Source organism: Saccostrea echinata, unplaced genomic scaffold, assembly GCF_033153115.1.
Source record: "Saccostrea echinata isolate AGI-Se365-2 ecotype Australia unplaced genomic scaffold, CSIRO_AGI_Sech_v1 ptg000054l, whole genome shotgun sequence".
NCBI lineage: Eukaryota > Metazoa > Mollusca > Bivalvia > Ostreida > Ostreidae > Saccostrea > Saccostrea echinata.
Window position 1 is genome coordinate 25,971,901 of NW_026889803.1, and position 17,546 is coordinate 25,989,446.

Sequence of the window (17,546 nt, forward strand, 5' to 3'; positions counted from 1 at the left end):
TGATAAAACAAATGAATAAATTTCCTTGTACTAGTTCCTATAGTGTTCTAGACGCGCACTTGGTGTAATTCCGAAATATTTTTAAAAATCCCGCAAAATAATGTCGGACAAATTGTGACGTCGTTTAATCTCGCAGTGACGTTATATTTTCTGTACACTGACGTCGCAGCCAGAGGGTTAAAAATCCTCTTTGCCCCCCCCCCCCCCCCCCGAATATTTTGCAGACAATTAAGTGCTTGGTTATGAGGGTGCCACTAGCTAACTTGTGAATTCAAGAAAACAAAAACAAGGATCTATAATAGCTGTATATTTTTCTTTGCCTTCTTCAGTAGAAGAAACCCCTCCCCTCCTCCCTAAAAGTAAGTTTGCTGTCACTTTGAACATACAATTATTTGCACATTCATACAGGATGATCTGAAGTTAGAATTGGCAAAAGTTTCACAGTCTTTGAAGTTTGCTTGTAACCCATCAATCTCTGGTAAAATCAGACTTGCTTTGCAATTTCTGTTGGTAGCCAGACCTTAAATGCAATTTTGGTACAATGAGTGACACATTGTTTACTGTAGGTCTACAAATGAAATTATGAGCTGCCTGTATACAGATGTAAATATCAATTACTGCCAGTGGTGGAACGTCTATTCGCCTCTATTTGGTGACCATTATTCAATTTGTAGAATGCTTTTTTTCCGATGATCACTCACTTTTGGTTGAGGAAATTTCATGGAACCATTGGAAATGGAACCATATTGTCTCGGATATCACATTCTTAATAGCAGATCCACTGTTATAGCAGAGTTATAAATTAAGAATAGATGTGTTACTTGTGAAGAAACAAAACCAAACTTCATTTCTGTGCATTATTAGAAGACTGTCTTGTTGTTTAGATGCATTATAGGACATCGGCTTAAGCAATAAGTCAAAGGTCTCCATATGTCTTGTCCTGTCGGCAAAACTGGTTAAACTTGTTAATAAATATCCTATGCTTCTAGGATTTCTTTGGGGCCAAATGACGGACAACATTGACCAAGTACAAAATGTTGCTTCAAATATTTAACACATCAGGCCAAGACCTGCAAGGCTGTCAAAATTTCCTAACATAGCTAAATGCTCTAGTAGATAAAGAAAGGAAAAGCTTATGCATTGTTTGTCTGTCTGCAAATTTCAAAAGGCTATTTCTTCTACTGTTTGAGTTTGATTTCAGTAAAACTCAGTACATAAGTAGACTAGACTACTAGACTTTTTTGTCTTTGAATCTTTATTCTTTGATGTACAATTTCAGTGGATGGTATTGATAAAATACTACAATTACTTTGTTTATCTTGCATCCGAGATAATTTTTTCTGAATCTCATTGCATTTTAATGAGAAAAAAAATGTATTAAAACTGGGTTTAGATGGTGAATATCTGTATTGTCCAGTGTATAAAATATACATGATCAGTAATGAACAAGGCTTTTGGAAACCTGAAAACAGTCTGGAAGAGCAATGTCAGTTAAGTGAGCATTGGGACCTCTTGCTTTTACTATAACCATGAGTAGATACTGTATTTGTCCCATGTATTAAACACAAATTGTTCAGGAAATTAAAAAAAATTATCTGATGGAAAATTTCTAGTAAAATTTTACTCCCAACCTCCAGCTAAATGATAAATTGGTTTGTTTAATATTTAAAGCTTCTCTCTTTTTTTAATGATAACCCTGTAGCTCATTCATGTCCAAAATAATGTGACAGGGTACATCCAAATTGTCTCAGCTTTTTAACATTGGTCAAATACTTTTTATCAAATTGAAATGAACATATTTTGTGTGGGTGTGGAGGGAGAAGGGGGTGTTTATTTACTTAAACAGAGTTTTGTGTGTTGAATATGGCACGCCAAATTCACAAAAATGAGCTAATCATAGTTTCACAGTTGATAAACTAGGTTTATCGACTGTAAACTATAGTTTACGGACCGTAAACTATAGTTAACGACGATAATCTATATTTCACATCTGTAAACTATAGTTTACACGATAATCTATGTTTCACAAGCATAAACTATAATTAACATGGAAAACAATCATTTGCTACTGCAAAATATAGTTTATCTGATGAATATAGTTTCACGATTTGTAAACTATGATTTTCAACTCTAAACTATACTTAACAAATGTAAATTATAGTTCAGGCTTTGTAAAATATACTTTACAGACATACAAAGCGCCAAATTCACAAAAATGCGATAAACATAGTTTTACACTTGAGAAACACAGTTTAGGAACAGAATCTCTTATTTTGAAACAGAGGTGCACAATTTTCTGTGAAACTAGATTTCACGACTCTAAACCATAGTTTATGATCAAAACTATTATAATAGTTAACAATAATTTTTTTTGTAAATTATAGATCGGCTAATTCTAGTTACAGCATTATAAGATTTTGCTATGTAACGACAATTGCTGTTAAATATATATGCATGTATATTTCTTGTTGGCATTAAAAGTAAATGTTCTATTATTTTAAAGCAAATCTAGTTGGAAATAAAATAAAAAATGACAGGAAAATTATTGATTAAAATTTTATTTTTTTTTTAATTTAAAAGAGAAAAATAGAGACCGGAATGCGTGATCTGTTATTAATAAAATACATGTATATCTTATATTAATTTGTAAATATAGATATAACACAGTGCATGTAACATTGCAGGCGCGGAATTTATTTTTCTACAACCGAATTTTCTTCAAACATAAATAAAAGTGGCCTTTTACGGAACAAACACAACAAATATCTGGGATTTCTCTCTCATTCTCTCTCTCTTAAATTCAAAGGAGGACGTTGAAACCCCCACAACCCTATCAGTATCTATATCCGCCACTGCATTTCCTCTCTTTCGGTTTCTTTGTTTTGGTGATGAAACGTGGCGGGAAAATGCTTGGCACTTTGTAAAACGCGCTTCACCCTCCTCTGCTTGAGCAAAAATCTCGTAATATTCTGTCTTTTAAGAAATTAAAATTTTATCATATTTTTAAAATTTTCCCATAGGAAATGTATATATACACGACATTTTAAAACAATACAATTAATCCTGTTTAAATAGAGAAAGTAATATTGATTATATATAACTCGGTCTTTGCTTTAGATAATGCCGAACACGTGTCCTTAATATTCTCCGCACTGATAAAACCTCTACCCCATTATTGCTTCTCGCGATTGGCGCCGCGAAATTTCAATTTTGAAAACTATCGTTAACAGTTAACAGGTTTTTAGATTCATAAACTATATTTAACAACTCTCAACTATAGTTTACGAGTGTGAATTATAGTTTATGACGATAAACTATGATTGGCAAATGTGAATCATAGTTTAGCTCTCAAAACTATAGTTTAAGATCGATAAGTGTAGTTTACGTCTGTTAAATATAGTTTGCGAGTATAAATGACAGTTAGCTACAGTTTACAACCGAAATCTATGGTTAACGAATGTAAAACATATTTTATCTGATAAATATAGTTTCGCAATATGTAAAACTTTGATTAACAACTCTTAACTATGGTTAACGAATGCAAATTATAGTTTACATATGAGAATCTATATTTATCAGCAAAATCTATTGTTAACGTTTAAACATAGATTAGCATTCGTAAACTACACTATACAACCGTTAAATATAGTTTTACAAAGGCAAACTACAGTTAACGAATCGTTAATATCGTTTTATAGTTTACAATCGATAAACCTAGTTTATCAACTGTTAAACTATGTTTATCTAATTTTTATGAATTTGGCAGGCCATAGTTGAATAATTTCAAAATACATTTTTTTTTCCATAAATTCATTTACCAGGTACTACAAGATGTTTAAATGAGAACAGACTCAGTGTCACCAACTTCTGTAGCTGATATTAAACATCACAAATGGAGAATCTATTTACATTGTCTCTTAATCACCAGAATCTGTTGATCTGAGTGCTCCGGAGGCTTCTTTGGAAGCCTATTGGTTTTGTGGTGAATAATTGATCAATCATCGGTAGCCTATGGTAGTCAGCTTATGTATATATATTACAACAGGGAGGTGTTAATCTTTTGCTTTTCGATTCCTAACTCCCATCAGTTGGACAGATTCAATGGAGCTGTGTTTCGGAGGATATTTACAAAAATCTGTAACATGTTGCAATGTAAAAAGATGTGAATACTTTTGGTGCTTTTTAGGAAATAAATTTTAATGTGTTATGGTTTTGGCTAAAGGTTAATATAAAGTAATTGATTTTGATTAGACATTGGTATTATATGTGTATTACAATTATTTTTGTGAAGTTAGAAGAACTACTCAAAATGAAATCGCCATTCAAAGTGAGTTTGGGACAATTTTAACATTGTTTCAAGGAAAAAGTTTTTGAAGCACTTTCCTCAGACTACTCAGACTTGTAAAATGGAGATGAAATAGAACATGGAAAGTCACATATCCTTTGGATACTGTTCTGTGCTAGGGAAGGTGGACCCCTACAAAGAGATGGAGGAAACATCTCAGTTAATCAGAGGTGGGGGGCAGGAGTCTGTTCTGATCCTTGAGAAACAGTCCTCCCCCACTTATCAGGATCATACGTGTTGTGTAAAGTGTTCAGGAGGTCACCGTCAACCATCTAGTATCTTTGACATTTTCTGGAATCAGATTAATGGAAAATGTTGCCCTATGGTGAAATCCCAAGTTTGCCATCAACAAGGAGTCTATTCTCTGGGATGTTTTAATGTATATATGTAGGTACATATATTCTAAATGTATTTGTAGGAGATATAACTACAAGTCATATTGGAAACTCTCCAATTGATTGAAGTATTTTTTGATAGTCTAACATTGCAGAGAAAATGAATTTTATGTACTGCTTAATTAGTTTACATACATTTTTAATGCCATATCTCCTGTATTAAATCTGATATATTGACATTTGGAAAGTTTTTGCATGTCCATCTATAGTGTAAACATGTCAGTTATATTCTCTCTATAGAGTACATGTAGAGTATTCAATCCATCTCTTTTTCAGTCTATTTCTCTTGATATCAATCATTTTCTCTCCTAAAATTGGACAAAAGCTGCAAATCTGATTTCTGAACCCTTTGTTAAAATTACAAAAGGACGCTAATTTTAAGCTCAGACTAGCATTTTATCATCTCTAACAATCAGTTCACTAGTTTGTACACCCCCACATGGTATGTTCTCTAATTTTTGCAGAAATATTGACAGGCGGATTTTTGAAAAACTATTTTATGCCAACTCAGAACACTTAAAACACTTAAAATAATCTGGGAACCTTATATAGGTTTAATAATCTCAAGCTGTGTTGGGAATTAAGTTGACGGAAAACAAATAATTTGCAACAGTATTACTTCTAAAGTTACTGCTGTGCTTGGTAATGAAATTTATTTCTTATTACAGTCAAGTTGACAGGTTTATTCAGGCATTGAAGTAATCCTTATAATAGATTTAATTCATTTTTGTTTTAGCTTACATTAACTAAGTTGGGGAGAGCTTATGTTGCACCGTGAGTTACTTCCTGTATCCCAGGTTGTCATAACTTGTCAAAGATTTCCTGAATTTTAGAAGTAAAAAGTCATACATATAAACTATTGGAAGAAATTACTTCTGCAAGGAAATACCTCAAAGTCCATCTTGCATGTTTGCTTATGGATTGTGTATGATAAAGGAATGTTGATAGATAATCTTTTCATACAGTACCGACCAGACACAACCTAACAGAAAGCGAACCCAGAGCGCACCCCGGGTTCGCTTTCTGGGTTCGCTTGGGGTTCGCTATAGCGAACCCGGAGCGAACCCGCAGCGGACCCAGAGCGAACCCGCAGCGGACCCAGAGCGAACGCCGAAAGCGAACCCCAAGTTCAGTAGCGAACCCAGAGAGCGAACGCGCGTTCGGTGTTGCGTAACAGAGCTGTCAATCAGGATTAGCGATAAAACGTGTTAACCAATCAGCGGGTCGACCAATCAGCATGCCAGTTTGTCATTCGATGTAAATAAAACATTGTACAAGCAAAGCGTGTTAATGTACAGTGTGAACTATTTCAACATTATCAAAAAAAAAAAAAACCTAAATTAATATATTTTAATTATCCAGGTAGCATATTATATTTACACATTTATTTATTTATTTTTCATTTTCAAAATCCATTAATATACATTGCGTAAATTTATCAGACAAAACATACCCTAATATATAAAAGAAATAAAAAAGAAAGCAATGGTTATTACAATTGTTACATAAAACAAAAAAATGGTTTCTGATAAATTATAGCATTTCATCATCTCAAGATACTGTACAAGATTATGTATATGTACGTGCTTTTATTCAATTATTTTATTTTTATAATTCTAATGTACATTTTCGTTTAAATCCAGATCAACATCAAAATAATTGATCTTCTTAATTGAAAATAAAATTTAAAAAAATGAATGTACAGCATAAATGTGCATGTACAAATATGTCCAATCGCAAACTACTACATTATGGTACTAATTTGATTAATCATTTACAAAAATTAATGTTAAGCTTGATTTAGCTTTTTTTTTTTTAAACTGAAATAAAAAGAAAAAATGAAGCGCGATTTACATAATTGAACGAACTAATTATCGGATTAACTAGGCAAAATAGTAAGTCGTACAATATTGTATTCTCTTAAAATATCGTAACTTTTACTGATAAAGCGTATTTAAGATGTTTAACGATTTTTCTCTGATGTTAATCATGTTAACTGCTAATTGTAGTCATGGTATTTTTATATCAATACATCAAAAATGTATATTAAAAAAAAAGAAAGAAAGAAAGAAAAAAAAAATCCCGATACTTACATATATTTAGTCGGCAAATGTACACGACATGATTGTCGGGGTTACTTTTCATCCCTGATACTTGTTATTATTTTATATATATATATATATATCATTTCTGCAAATGAATGATTTTTTTTAAAACAGATTGCTGATTTTTGAAATTCATAAATGGAAAGATGATTATAGTATAATTATAGTATAATTCATTTTTAGGCCATTTTTAAAAATCTACCCCCTTACTGCATATCATAAAATCCAATTGAATCAAAATTCACGACCAACCTACATGTACATGTATATCATGTGATAGAAAATGCAGCATTTGATCATAAGTTACATGTTTACATGTCAAAAACATAAAAAAAAACAATTTTCCTAAGTCTGAGATTTACACAAATAATCATTTGTAATCTAAAATGACTATTAAGTCTTATTTACATGTAGTTTCAAAAATATTCATTTCTAAATATTTTATTTTTCTTTCAGTTTTATAAAGTCGATGAATTTCACCAGTAAATATTTCTAATCTAAAATATCTATTAAATAAATTAAGCCTTATTTCGTCTTAAAAATATCCACTCCTAAATATCTTTAACTATTTTGCGTACAAAAATCGTGCGTTTGCGGTAACAGTCGTGAATGATCGTGTAACATGAAGAATCGTGTGATTGAAGGATTAATCTTGCGAAATCGTTCGTGTAACGTGATCGTTCCTATATGTTGTCAACAATAACGTTGCAGCCATTGTACATGCACATGTATCGATCGCCTCAGAAACAACAATGATCGATTTCACTACTGTATTTGGAATATACAAGGGGCGGGGCTTACTGGCGGCAAGATTAAAGCGGGATCCGCTTCACGCATGAGTGCGTAAAGCGAACCCAGAAAGCGAACGCCGGGTTCGCTCTAGCGGACCCAGAGCTGACCCCGAGCGAACCCGAAGCGCACCCAAGGCGAACCCCAGAGCGAACCCAAAATTTCTGAAAGCGGACCCGCAGCGGACCCCGAGCGAACCCAGAAAGCGAACCCGGGGTCCGCTTTGGGTTCGCTCTGGTGTTAGGTTGTGTCTGGTCGGTACTGTACTTGCACAAAACTTCACAGTGCATATTGGGTAAAATAGGTTCATAATTGTTCTTTAAAGATGTAGAGGTTTTGTGTCAAAAAATGAATAAATAAATGGCATTCATTATTGATCAATAACACAGTGATGAATACAATGACTCTATAATTTCAGAGCTAAGGAAAGTCATCAGATAGCACAAGCAACAGCAGAGAAGAATGCGCGTATTAAGGAGGCCTTTGGCATCGGTGAAAACTATGTAGATGGTTCCTCGTTTGATCCAAACCGAAAGGCTAAAGAGGAGCAGGCAAAGGCTGTAGCATTGGCACAAAAGAGATATGAGTAAGTAGCACACACTGCTGCAAAGATTTGCTATACAAAAATATTCTTAGGTTTGAAATGCAAACTCAAATAATTATATGCAGTTATCTAGAAATCAACTTTTTAGCTCACCTTAGCCAAAGGCTCAAATGAGCTTTTCTGATCAAAATCTGTCCATTTTCTGTTGTAGTTGTTGTCTTCATAAACTTTTCACATTTTTGATTTCATCTCAAGAACCACTGGGACAATTTACACCAAACTTGCCACAAAATATCATTTGATGAAAGGGATTCAAGCTTATTCAAATGAAGGTTCACACCCTCTTTCAAGGGGAGATAATTAAGAATTAGTGAAAATTTAATGGCACCATCTTCTAACAATCTTCTTCTCAAAAACTACTGGACCAGAAAAGATGAAACTTGTATGAAAACTTCATTACATAATGAAGATTCAATTTTTTTCTAATCATGACTCTGGGGTAGGGTGGGGCCACAATAGACAATCAGTTATACATAGGAATATATAGGGGGAAAAATGTTAAAAGTCCTCTTAGATTCTAATTTGTTCATATCATTCAAATTGAGCCCTGGGAGTAGGGCAAGGCCACAATAGAAGAACAAAGTTTTACGTAGGAATATATAGGAAAAAATCTTTAAAAATCTTCTTCTCAAGAACAGCCCTGATTAGTAATGTTAATATGAAAGTGTCCTCAGATAGTGTGTAGATTCATGTTTGTCCAAATCATGGGGGTAGGGTGGGGCCACAATCATAGATCAAATTTTACAAAGGAATATATTGGAAAAAATTTGCTGATGGAGAACAGCAGGGCCATAGTGACTTAGGTGAGCATTGTGGCCCATGGGCCTCTTGTTTAATTCTCCACTGTTTCAAAACATGCAAATATAAATATGTTGTTGTTTTCTTCCTCTTTCAGCATTGTAAGAGATTCCAGTTCATCAGAGCGATCCCCTTCACCTCCTCCAAAAAGGAAGAAGAAGAAGTCCAGCAGGTAATTTCACTTAAATATTAAAGCAGAAAGACATATAATAAACTTTGTTTATAACACATCACAAAGGACTATGGAAAATTATAACTTATAGGAGTGTAAGTTATATAACCTCAGACTGGAAGTAGATTGTACATACAGCTAAAATACCAATATGTTGTTCTCTTCTAATAAAATTACATGCATTTGTGCAGCAGGAATAAAATGTATATAATATATTAATGTATTTCAGAGTGGAATGGTTGAGTCACAATAAAGGTTCAAAGTTTAGCATAGCTGTACTTAGAGAGAAAAAATATTTAAATGTCTTCTGTAAAAACAGCAAAACTACAAATTAATAAATTAATTAATAATAACATTATTAATAAAAATAAACTAGTATGTTTATGTTGTGTAGATTTGTTTGTTCAGGTTATGACCCCTGGGGTAAAAATGAGGACACAATTGGAGGGGGAGGGGTGTCAAATTTTAAAAAGATGTATACCCTATTAGGATAATTACTTTTCTCAGAACAAGAAGGCCAATGTAAGTCAACCCTGACCTTAACAGGACCAAAATATGGGGTCAATGTTATACATACAAATGGTGCAATTTTGTAGGGAAAAAATGTCTATTCAATTGCCAAATAAATATTGCAGCTAAGTAAAATTATTATGCTAGCATCCCCATTTAGCATAGATAAAATTTCTTTCAACAAAGCAGCTGGAATTAAGATACTGTCCCTGAATGGGGTATGTTTCTAATCAATAATGTCATGTGAAGTATACCAATTACACAAAGATTATTAAGTTTTCCAGACAATCTGCTTGGTACAAAGCCGTCTGGGTAAACAAGATGCCAGTATGCATGAAAGTCACAAAGCACACAGTAGGATGACATAGGTTACCAATACTTCAATCTTATGCTTCAGGAAATAGGGGGAAAAAGCAATATTGTGACCCAGATTACAAATCATTTGTAACACAATGTGATGGTATTATTTATGGTACTGTTCCAGCAGATGATCAGATTCAGTAAGAAGCTACATCTTGATCTTTTCAAATGACATTTTGATTGTTTCAGAGATGACAGTAATTCCCCAGAGAGAAAAGAGAAAAAGAAGAAAAGTAAAAAGCGCAAGCGTGATCGGTAGGCTATCGTTCCTTGGAGGAGAAGTATTAATCTGATATGTTATAGCATTACACGTTGTTCACTACATCAAACTTAACAGGTGACAAAATCGGGCAGTTGTGCACTTCCTGAGAATATGAATTGGCTTCCCCTGTGGAAACTAAGGGGAAAATTGTTTTATTTGTCTGCCTTTTCCTTAAGCTTTGTCTTTTTTTTTGAGTTTAAGTTGCTTTCTTATTTCCAGTCAGTTACATAACTATTACCTGGATTTTCATTTTGATTTATTTAAGAAAAAAAAGTAAAGAGAGAAGGGGAAACAATTTTCACATTATCTGCTTTGTAGAGATGACTTAATTTGTATGTAAAGCAATCATAGTTGTCTGTTGGACAAAACATACTTTAATTATTATTCTTTATTTTTGTTGATATTTATGTATATATTCTTCTTTTTAGTTGTGTCACCCTTTTTGTACAATTTATATTTCACTTTCTCTATGTAGTTTGTACATTGTCAGTGTCAGATGTGTTACATTCATTTTTTCTCATGATGAAAGAGCACAATGCATAGGGTTTATGTTGTGCATTAAAGTAAACTGTTGATGTATCATATTTTTAAATGATTACCCTCATGAAATTCATTGGCATATTGTGGTCACATTGCCCAGAAATAAAATTCTGAAGCAGTGTCAAAAATTTTCACTTGTGGAGAAAAAAAAGTCTTCTCTTAAATGGAAATAGTGTAAATGGTTTATTAGTTGTCAACATCTATAACTTCAAAAAATTTAGAACTTGGAAATAAAATTGATCTGCATGGGTGTATATTGTACCATTGGTGGTTTGGCAATACTTATGTGAAGAATTGCAGACATTTTTCTATTCCAGAGAGAGTGAAAGGGGGGGGGGGATTGAGAGCAAACAATATTTTTTATCCATTCATTTTCTTTGAAATCATAGTTTTGGAGAGATCTCTTCATCCTAACTTGCATATATATATAAAATGCTTGATAAATTTCTTTTGTTTTTGTGGAAGCCTTCACATTCAATAGCAGGTAATTTCACTATTTCAGTTTAGTTTTTATCTATTGTTTTTGTTTTTCCCTCCTGTATTAATTATTTTAGTATAATTTACAAAGTGGTACAAGTACTTACATGAGGCTTCAGTGACAATTGATATGTTTTATGTGAAAATGCTGCAAATTATATAAAAACCATTATCTTTTTATATACAAAGTGTTTCAAACAATGCAGTATTGAAATAAAATGCAGAGTTTAACTTAATTTCTCTTTATTTCTTTTGAAGTTGACAAAGGAAAATAGGTTTCTTTGATGGTAATTTAAAATGTGATGAATCCAAATAGAAGCATTTTTTTTTTATTTGTACGATGCCCGAAGGATGAAAATTATGTTATGCTATATACATGTTTAATAATCATATAAAAATTAACCATACAACCATAATCTCTTTTGTGGGGAATTTTTAACCTGAGCAATGGGCTTAAATGAGCAATTCAGATCAAAGTGTTCAGTGTCTGTATGTCCATCTTTCTGTCACCTGTTGTCTGTAAACTACTCAATTTTTTTAATTTCTTTGAAAACCCCCAAGTCAGTTTTAACCAAACTAATCAGAAAACATCCATGCATGAAGGGATTTACCAAAGGGATCTATAAGAGAAGTTATTTAGGGGATCGTAAAAAGGGGTGGCATCATTTAAAAGTATAATGAACCCCTGGCAAGGGAAGACAAATACTTTATACATAGTACTTTTCTTTCAACTCTTGGCCATTGAGAATATGTTACAGTCAGAGGGCCATTGAGAATATGTTACAGCCAGAGGGCCATTGAGAATATGTTACAGCCAGAGGGCCATTAGAATACCTTCTTAAGAACAGCAGAGCCATTGTTAAATCATTTTGATGTAGATTTAATCAAAGTTTGTTCACACTAAGACCCTCATGTTGTGTAGAATAATAATTGTCTGTGTCATACTTAGGATGGGACCACAAAAGAGATTTATTATGGGAATTGTTAGAAAATACTCTTTGAAAATCTTTCTTTAATTTTATTTTTTTTATGTTGTATTGCAAACAACATTATGTGGCTTCAAGTTTGAAAGTTGTAGCCCATGGAGTTGGGGTATTGTAACAAGTAGATTACGAAGCTTAATTTACGTAAACCATTGTTGAAACCATTGGCTTTAACAGCCACAATAATGGGTTTTATTTGCGTACTGTAAGTACATAATTATCTTAAAGTGAGCATTATGGCCCATGGGCCTGCATAGAAATTTTTACTTCAATGTTTTGTTGTCAACTTGGCAATTCCTGATATGAAAGTGGGGATTAGAATATTTTGCATTCTGATTCTGCAAAATTTGGTCAACCTCAGAAAAAAATCTTTTTAAATCATTCATTTTTTTTTAATTGTTCCTTTTGTTATGATTAAAGTGACAGAAATTTAAAAAAAAAGTTTCATTAAATAAGTGGTAAAAATTTGTATGTTGATGATATTTTGTGACTGAAAACAATAATATAACCGTTTCCATCATTTTTTGAATGCTTCTCCCAAAATTTGTCGAGTAAGGTTTTAAGGTAAGGCTTACAGTGTATTCCTGTTTATATATGGTACTGCAATGATCTATCTGGACAAAAATCTAGCCATTATTGACAAATTTTATGTCTTATTTGTTCTCCACAAGAGTGCATCACATAACTTCTCACTGAATGTGTTATAAACTTAAATTTATTTGCTCAAGTAATAAATTCGAACACCAGATATTTTATCAATGAGATCCTGTGGTCTTTGAATGGAAAACAATTATTCAATGATTATGTAGTAAAATAAACATTATTTCAAAATGTGAAGTGATGTGTGATGCATTGTTGGTACTGTTCAGAAAACTTGATGAGTAGTTATGACTGAAATGCTAGTTGTTTTTGTCATTACTCAGGGGTTTTCTGATTTGTAGTTATAAATGTTATCAGTTGCAGGTTTGCTGATAAATTAATTCATATCAGGACTGAAGTTTGAGCCAGTTAAAATGTTCATTCATGTTGTTATTTCTAGGAAGATCATTTTCAAGTTTCAAACTAACATGAATTTTATCATCGTTCATCTTTTTTTATGAATTTAGTTTCATTTCCATCACACACGTCACATTTAAATATTTGTTCCTTTTATCCTTGTAAAAAACTGTTTGCTCACCATAAATTCCTTTCAGAATGCCAAAAGTTTTTCAAAATAACACATTAATTTCAATGCATTTATTTTTCTACTAATACTGAATTTTATACTGATAATGGAAGAAATGCCTCTTGACTAACTTTTTTGCATCTACTAGAGCATCTTGTGTTTGAAATGTTTCAGCTCACATTCTAACAAGCATAGTCGCAGTACTAATAGACGAAGAAGACAGAACAGGTAAATAGGTGTAGTGCTGTGGACGGACTTTATCTTATCTGTGCATGATTTCTAATTTTTGTGGCATTTGTTTTTTCTGAAAATTTCTATTTTTTTAATTTATTTTCATTTTATTTTGGTCATATTTGGTGAGCATGACAATCTGTATTAAAAATGTTTTTATTTTTTTGTTTATGTAAACAATAAAGAGTAAGCATGAATGTACACAGTCTTCTGTTGAATTTTCTCTGGTTTTTGTTGAGACACAGTAAATTTTTTTTGTTTTTTTTCCCTTTATATATATATATATATATAAATATATTTTGTTTCTTGCACACTGGTTATTTTGCAGATTTTAGCTCACCTCAACGAAGTTGGGAGAGCTTATGTAATACCCTCAGAGTCCCAGGTTAAAGTTTTTGGAGTAGATTTCTTTTCAAATACTTCTATGCCCTATATTAATCAGAGATGCATGGAGGATGCTTCTAGGGTGTTTCACTGTACCAGTCAAGGTTTCAGATGCTGCAATTTCAGCTAAAGAATGACCAGGTTAATGTTTCTAGAGCAGGTTTAAGTTTTTGGAGCAGGTTAAAGTTTTTGGAGCAGGTCTCATTTCCAGGAAACTATAAGCCCTATGTTGACCAAACTTGCAGGGATGATACACCTAAGGATGCACACTACCAGGCTTGCTTCGGATGATAGATCTGACCTACATTTGTCAGATGCGTGACCAGGTTAAAGTTTTTGGAGCAGATCTCATTTCCAAGTAACTATAAGCCCTATATTGACCAAACTTGCATGGATGATACATTTAAGAATGCACACTACTGGACTTGCTTCGGATGCTGGATCTGACCTATATTTTCTGGATGAGTTTTTGGAGCAGATCTCATTTCTAATTAACTATAAGCCCCATATTGACCAAACTTGCATGGATGATACATCAAGAATGCACACTACTGGATTTGCTTCAGATGCTGGATCTGACCTACATTTCTGGATGAGTGACCAGTTTTTGGAGTAGGTCTATTGCCAAGAAACTATAAGGCCTATCTGAACCAAACTTGCATAAATGTTGATCTAGGGATGCACACTACTAGATTATTAGTTAAGTGTGAGAGTTTGCCTTACTTAAAGACAACATTCATTTAGGTGAGCTCTGTAATCTCTGATTACCTATGTTCAATTATAAATTCTCTATTGTTAAGAGCTGAAAAGCTGCAAAAAGATCCAGTTAGCATGTTGAAATTTTAGTATTTATTCCAATGCATTTTTAAATTGGTGCATTTTAAAACTATAACAAGATGTGTTTGTGAAACACTGATGCCCCCCGTATGGCAACTTATAACAAAGGTTAAACTTTCTCAAATGCAAATCAAATATGTTGATACCCAAAGTAAGGTCTTGTCTCAAGGAATAAACCTGTGAAATATGAAAGGTCTAGCGACAACCATTGAATAGGTATGGAAAAGGTTAAAGTTTTTTCAAAAGTATGTCAAACATCAACGTCAAATGGTCAAAATAATGGTGCTAAAGGAAAGGCCTTCTCCCAAGAAATACACAGGTGAAATATGAAAGCCGAAGCACCAATCATTCAAAAGTTATGGCCAAGGTTAAAGTTTTCCCAAAGTAGGTCAAACTCCAAGGTCAAAGGGTCAAAGTTGTTGGTATCCAAAGGAGGTCTTGTCACAAGGATTACACAGGTGAAATATGAAAGCCCTAACACCAACTGTTCAAAAGTTATTGCACAGGTTAAAGTTTGGTAAAATTTTGCAAAACTGGGTCAAACTCCTAGGTCAACGTCTAAAGGTCATATATGGTGACACCCAAGGAAAGGTCTTGTCATAATGAACACTCATGTCAAATATTAAAGCCTTACCCTTGACAGTACAATAGTTATGGGCTAGGTTAAAGTTGACAACAGACAGACAGACAAACAAGACAAAAACAATATACCCCGGGATCTTTCGATCCTGGGCATAAAAAATGATATGGTATTAAATATTCTTTGTGAATGCACCATTAAAGACAAATACTTTGCTTGCTTCTCGCCCAAGTTATGGTGATGCTGACAACATAATTCAAAACCTCAAACAAGATATTCTCAAGATCCTAGAGACAAGACATGAAATTTGATAACCTGGTAAAAAGAATAGGTTCATGTTTGATTCTTTTTTGTATTTAGGATATTATAATGGTTTCATTTTTTTGCAAAAATACAATTTTAAGTTCTTTATAAAGTATCAAAAGCAAAATTTACATGAGAAAACTCGCAACTTTCAGATCACAATCTGATGCTCACAGATTGAGTTTTGAGATTAAAGAAGATAAGAAATTTTAAAAGTTTATTTCGAAAGAAAGAAACGTGTCCCATTCCTCCTTTTAAACATTTTCACTTTCTTTGAAATTGCTGAATCAGTTTCATCAAATTTCTCAATACATTGTAAAGCATTAATGGATAAAAAAGAAAACAAAAATTGTAACAAGGGCACCACAAAGTGGAGCATCCCCTCACTAAAAAGCACATGGATCCCGATATAATACTTGCGTAACTTCCATTATGCATGCACTCACTCACACCCCACACACAAGCACGTTACTACATCTCCCTTCAAATTCGCTGTGAGGGGATAATAAATTTCATGGTCCCCTTTCCTATCCCACCTTGGGCCCCAAGGACAGTATTATCAGAAGTAATGCTTACCTCATAGTAAACCATGGACAGATAGTGTAGAGAACTCTTTGCTTGATTTATTAAATCAAGCACATTATAATCAAGTTGATTACAATGAGCAATTAACCTCTTAGTCCTCAGTTCAGGTTAGAGGGCAAGGTTAATGGTCATATACTGAAAATGTGTCACATATTTTAAAATTATTGTCTATTAGCAGAGAAACTGTAGACATGAGTATACTTAGCAAAAAATTATTGAAAATCATGTCCTTTTAATGTCCACCGTTCATATCACATTGGTAGGACTTTGTTGGTAATACATTGAAAATGCATAATATCTTTAAAATCATGATTATTTAGGCAACAAACTATGTGCATGATGATGAACAGTGAGCCTCCTTCCAAAAGTTTTAATTTATTTTTTCTTGGTCAATTAAGCTTTTTTGTCATCCTTATTCTAGATTTATCTTGCATTCTGAATAAGTTTGAGACCATATCACTTTTAAGGAAATGGAAATTTGTTAAACATATTCTATTGTAAATCATATATTTTGCTTGACTTTATTTCTGATAGACACTGCAGCAGAGCAAGATTAATGTTTTGCGTGTCCTATACAACTACGAATACTATATATATGATTTACAAGATACTTATTTTCATGCTGAATTTGGCAAACATAAAATTCTCAGGAATAAAATGTCATTTTCTGTACTTGAGGTTTAAAAAGAAAATTAGGAAACAAGATAAATTTCCAGTTGGGTTACTAAGTATTCGATAACATAAGAGAAAAATTGTATCCAGAGTACATGTATATTTTACATAGAATTCAAGACAGTAAGTTCTAGAACATATGTACAAATGTAGTAGAATGTCAACTTTATATGTTAGGTTGAATTTTTATGCCCCAATAATGAAGATTCAGGGGCGTACATTTTTTAGTCTGTCTGTCTGTCTGTTTGTCTGCAAAAACTTTAACCTTGCCCATACCTTTTGATTGGTTAGAGGTAGGGCTTTCATATTCCACATGTGTATAACTTGTGAAAAAACCTTTCTTTGGTACCAACATTTTTTACCTTGACCTTGAGTTTGTTCTACTTTTGAAAACTTTAATTTTGACCATAACTTTTGAACTGTTGGCACTAGGGCTTTGAAGTATGACT

At 32.9% G+C, this 17,546-nt stretch overlaps 1 protein-coding gene across 1 annotated transcript in view; it reads left to right on the forward strand.

Moving 5' to 3' along the window:
- LOC133204739 (serine/arginine repetitive matrix protein 2-like) overlaps positions 1 to 17,546 on the forward strand; it is a 48,667-nt gene that overhangs the window by 19,675 nt on the left and 11,446 nt on the right. Inside the window, exons 4-8 of the mRNA XM_061340480.1 lie at positions 8,053 to 8,220; positions 9,134 to 9,208; positions 10,268 to 10,333; positions 13,282 to 13,303; positions 13,654 to 13,733. Coding sequence (XP_061196464.1) covers positions 8,053 to 8,220; positions 9,134 to 9,208; positions 10,268 to 10,333; positions 13,282 to 13,303; positions 13,654 to 13,733 — 411 coding nt within the window. The remainder of the gene's footprint in view (positions 1 to 8,052; positions 8,221 to 9,133; positions 9,209 to 10,267; positions 10,334 to 13,281; positions 13,304 to 13,653; positions 13,734 to 17,546) is intronic.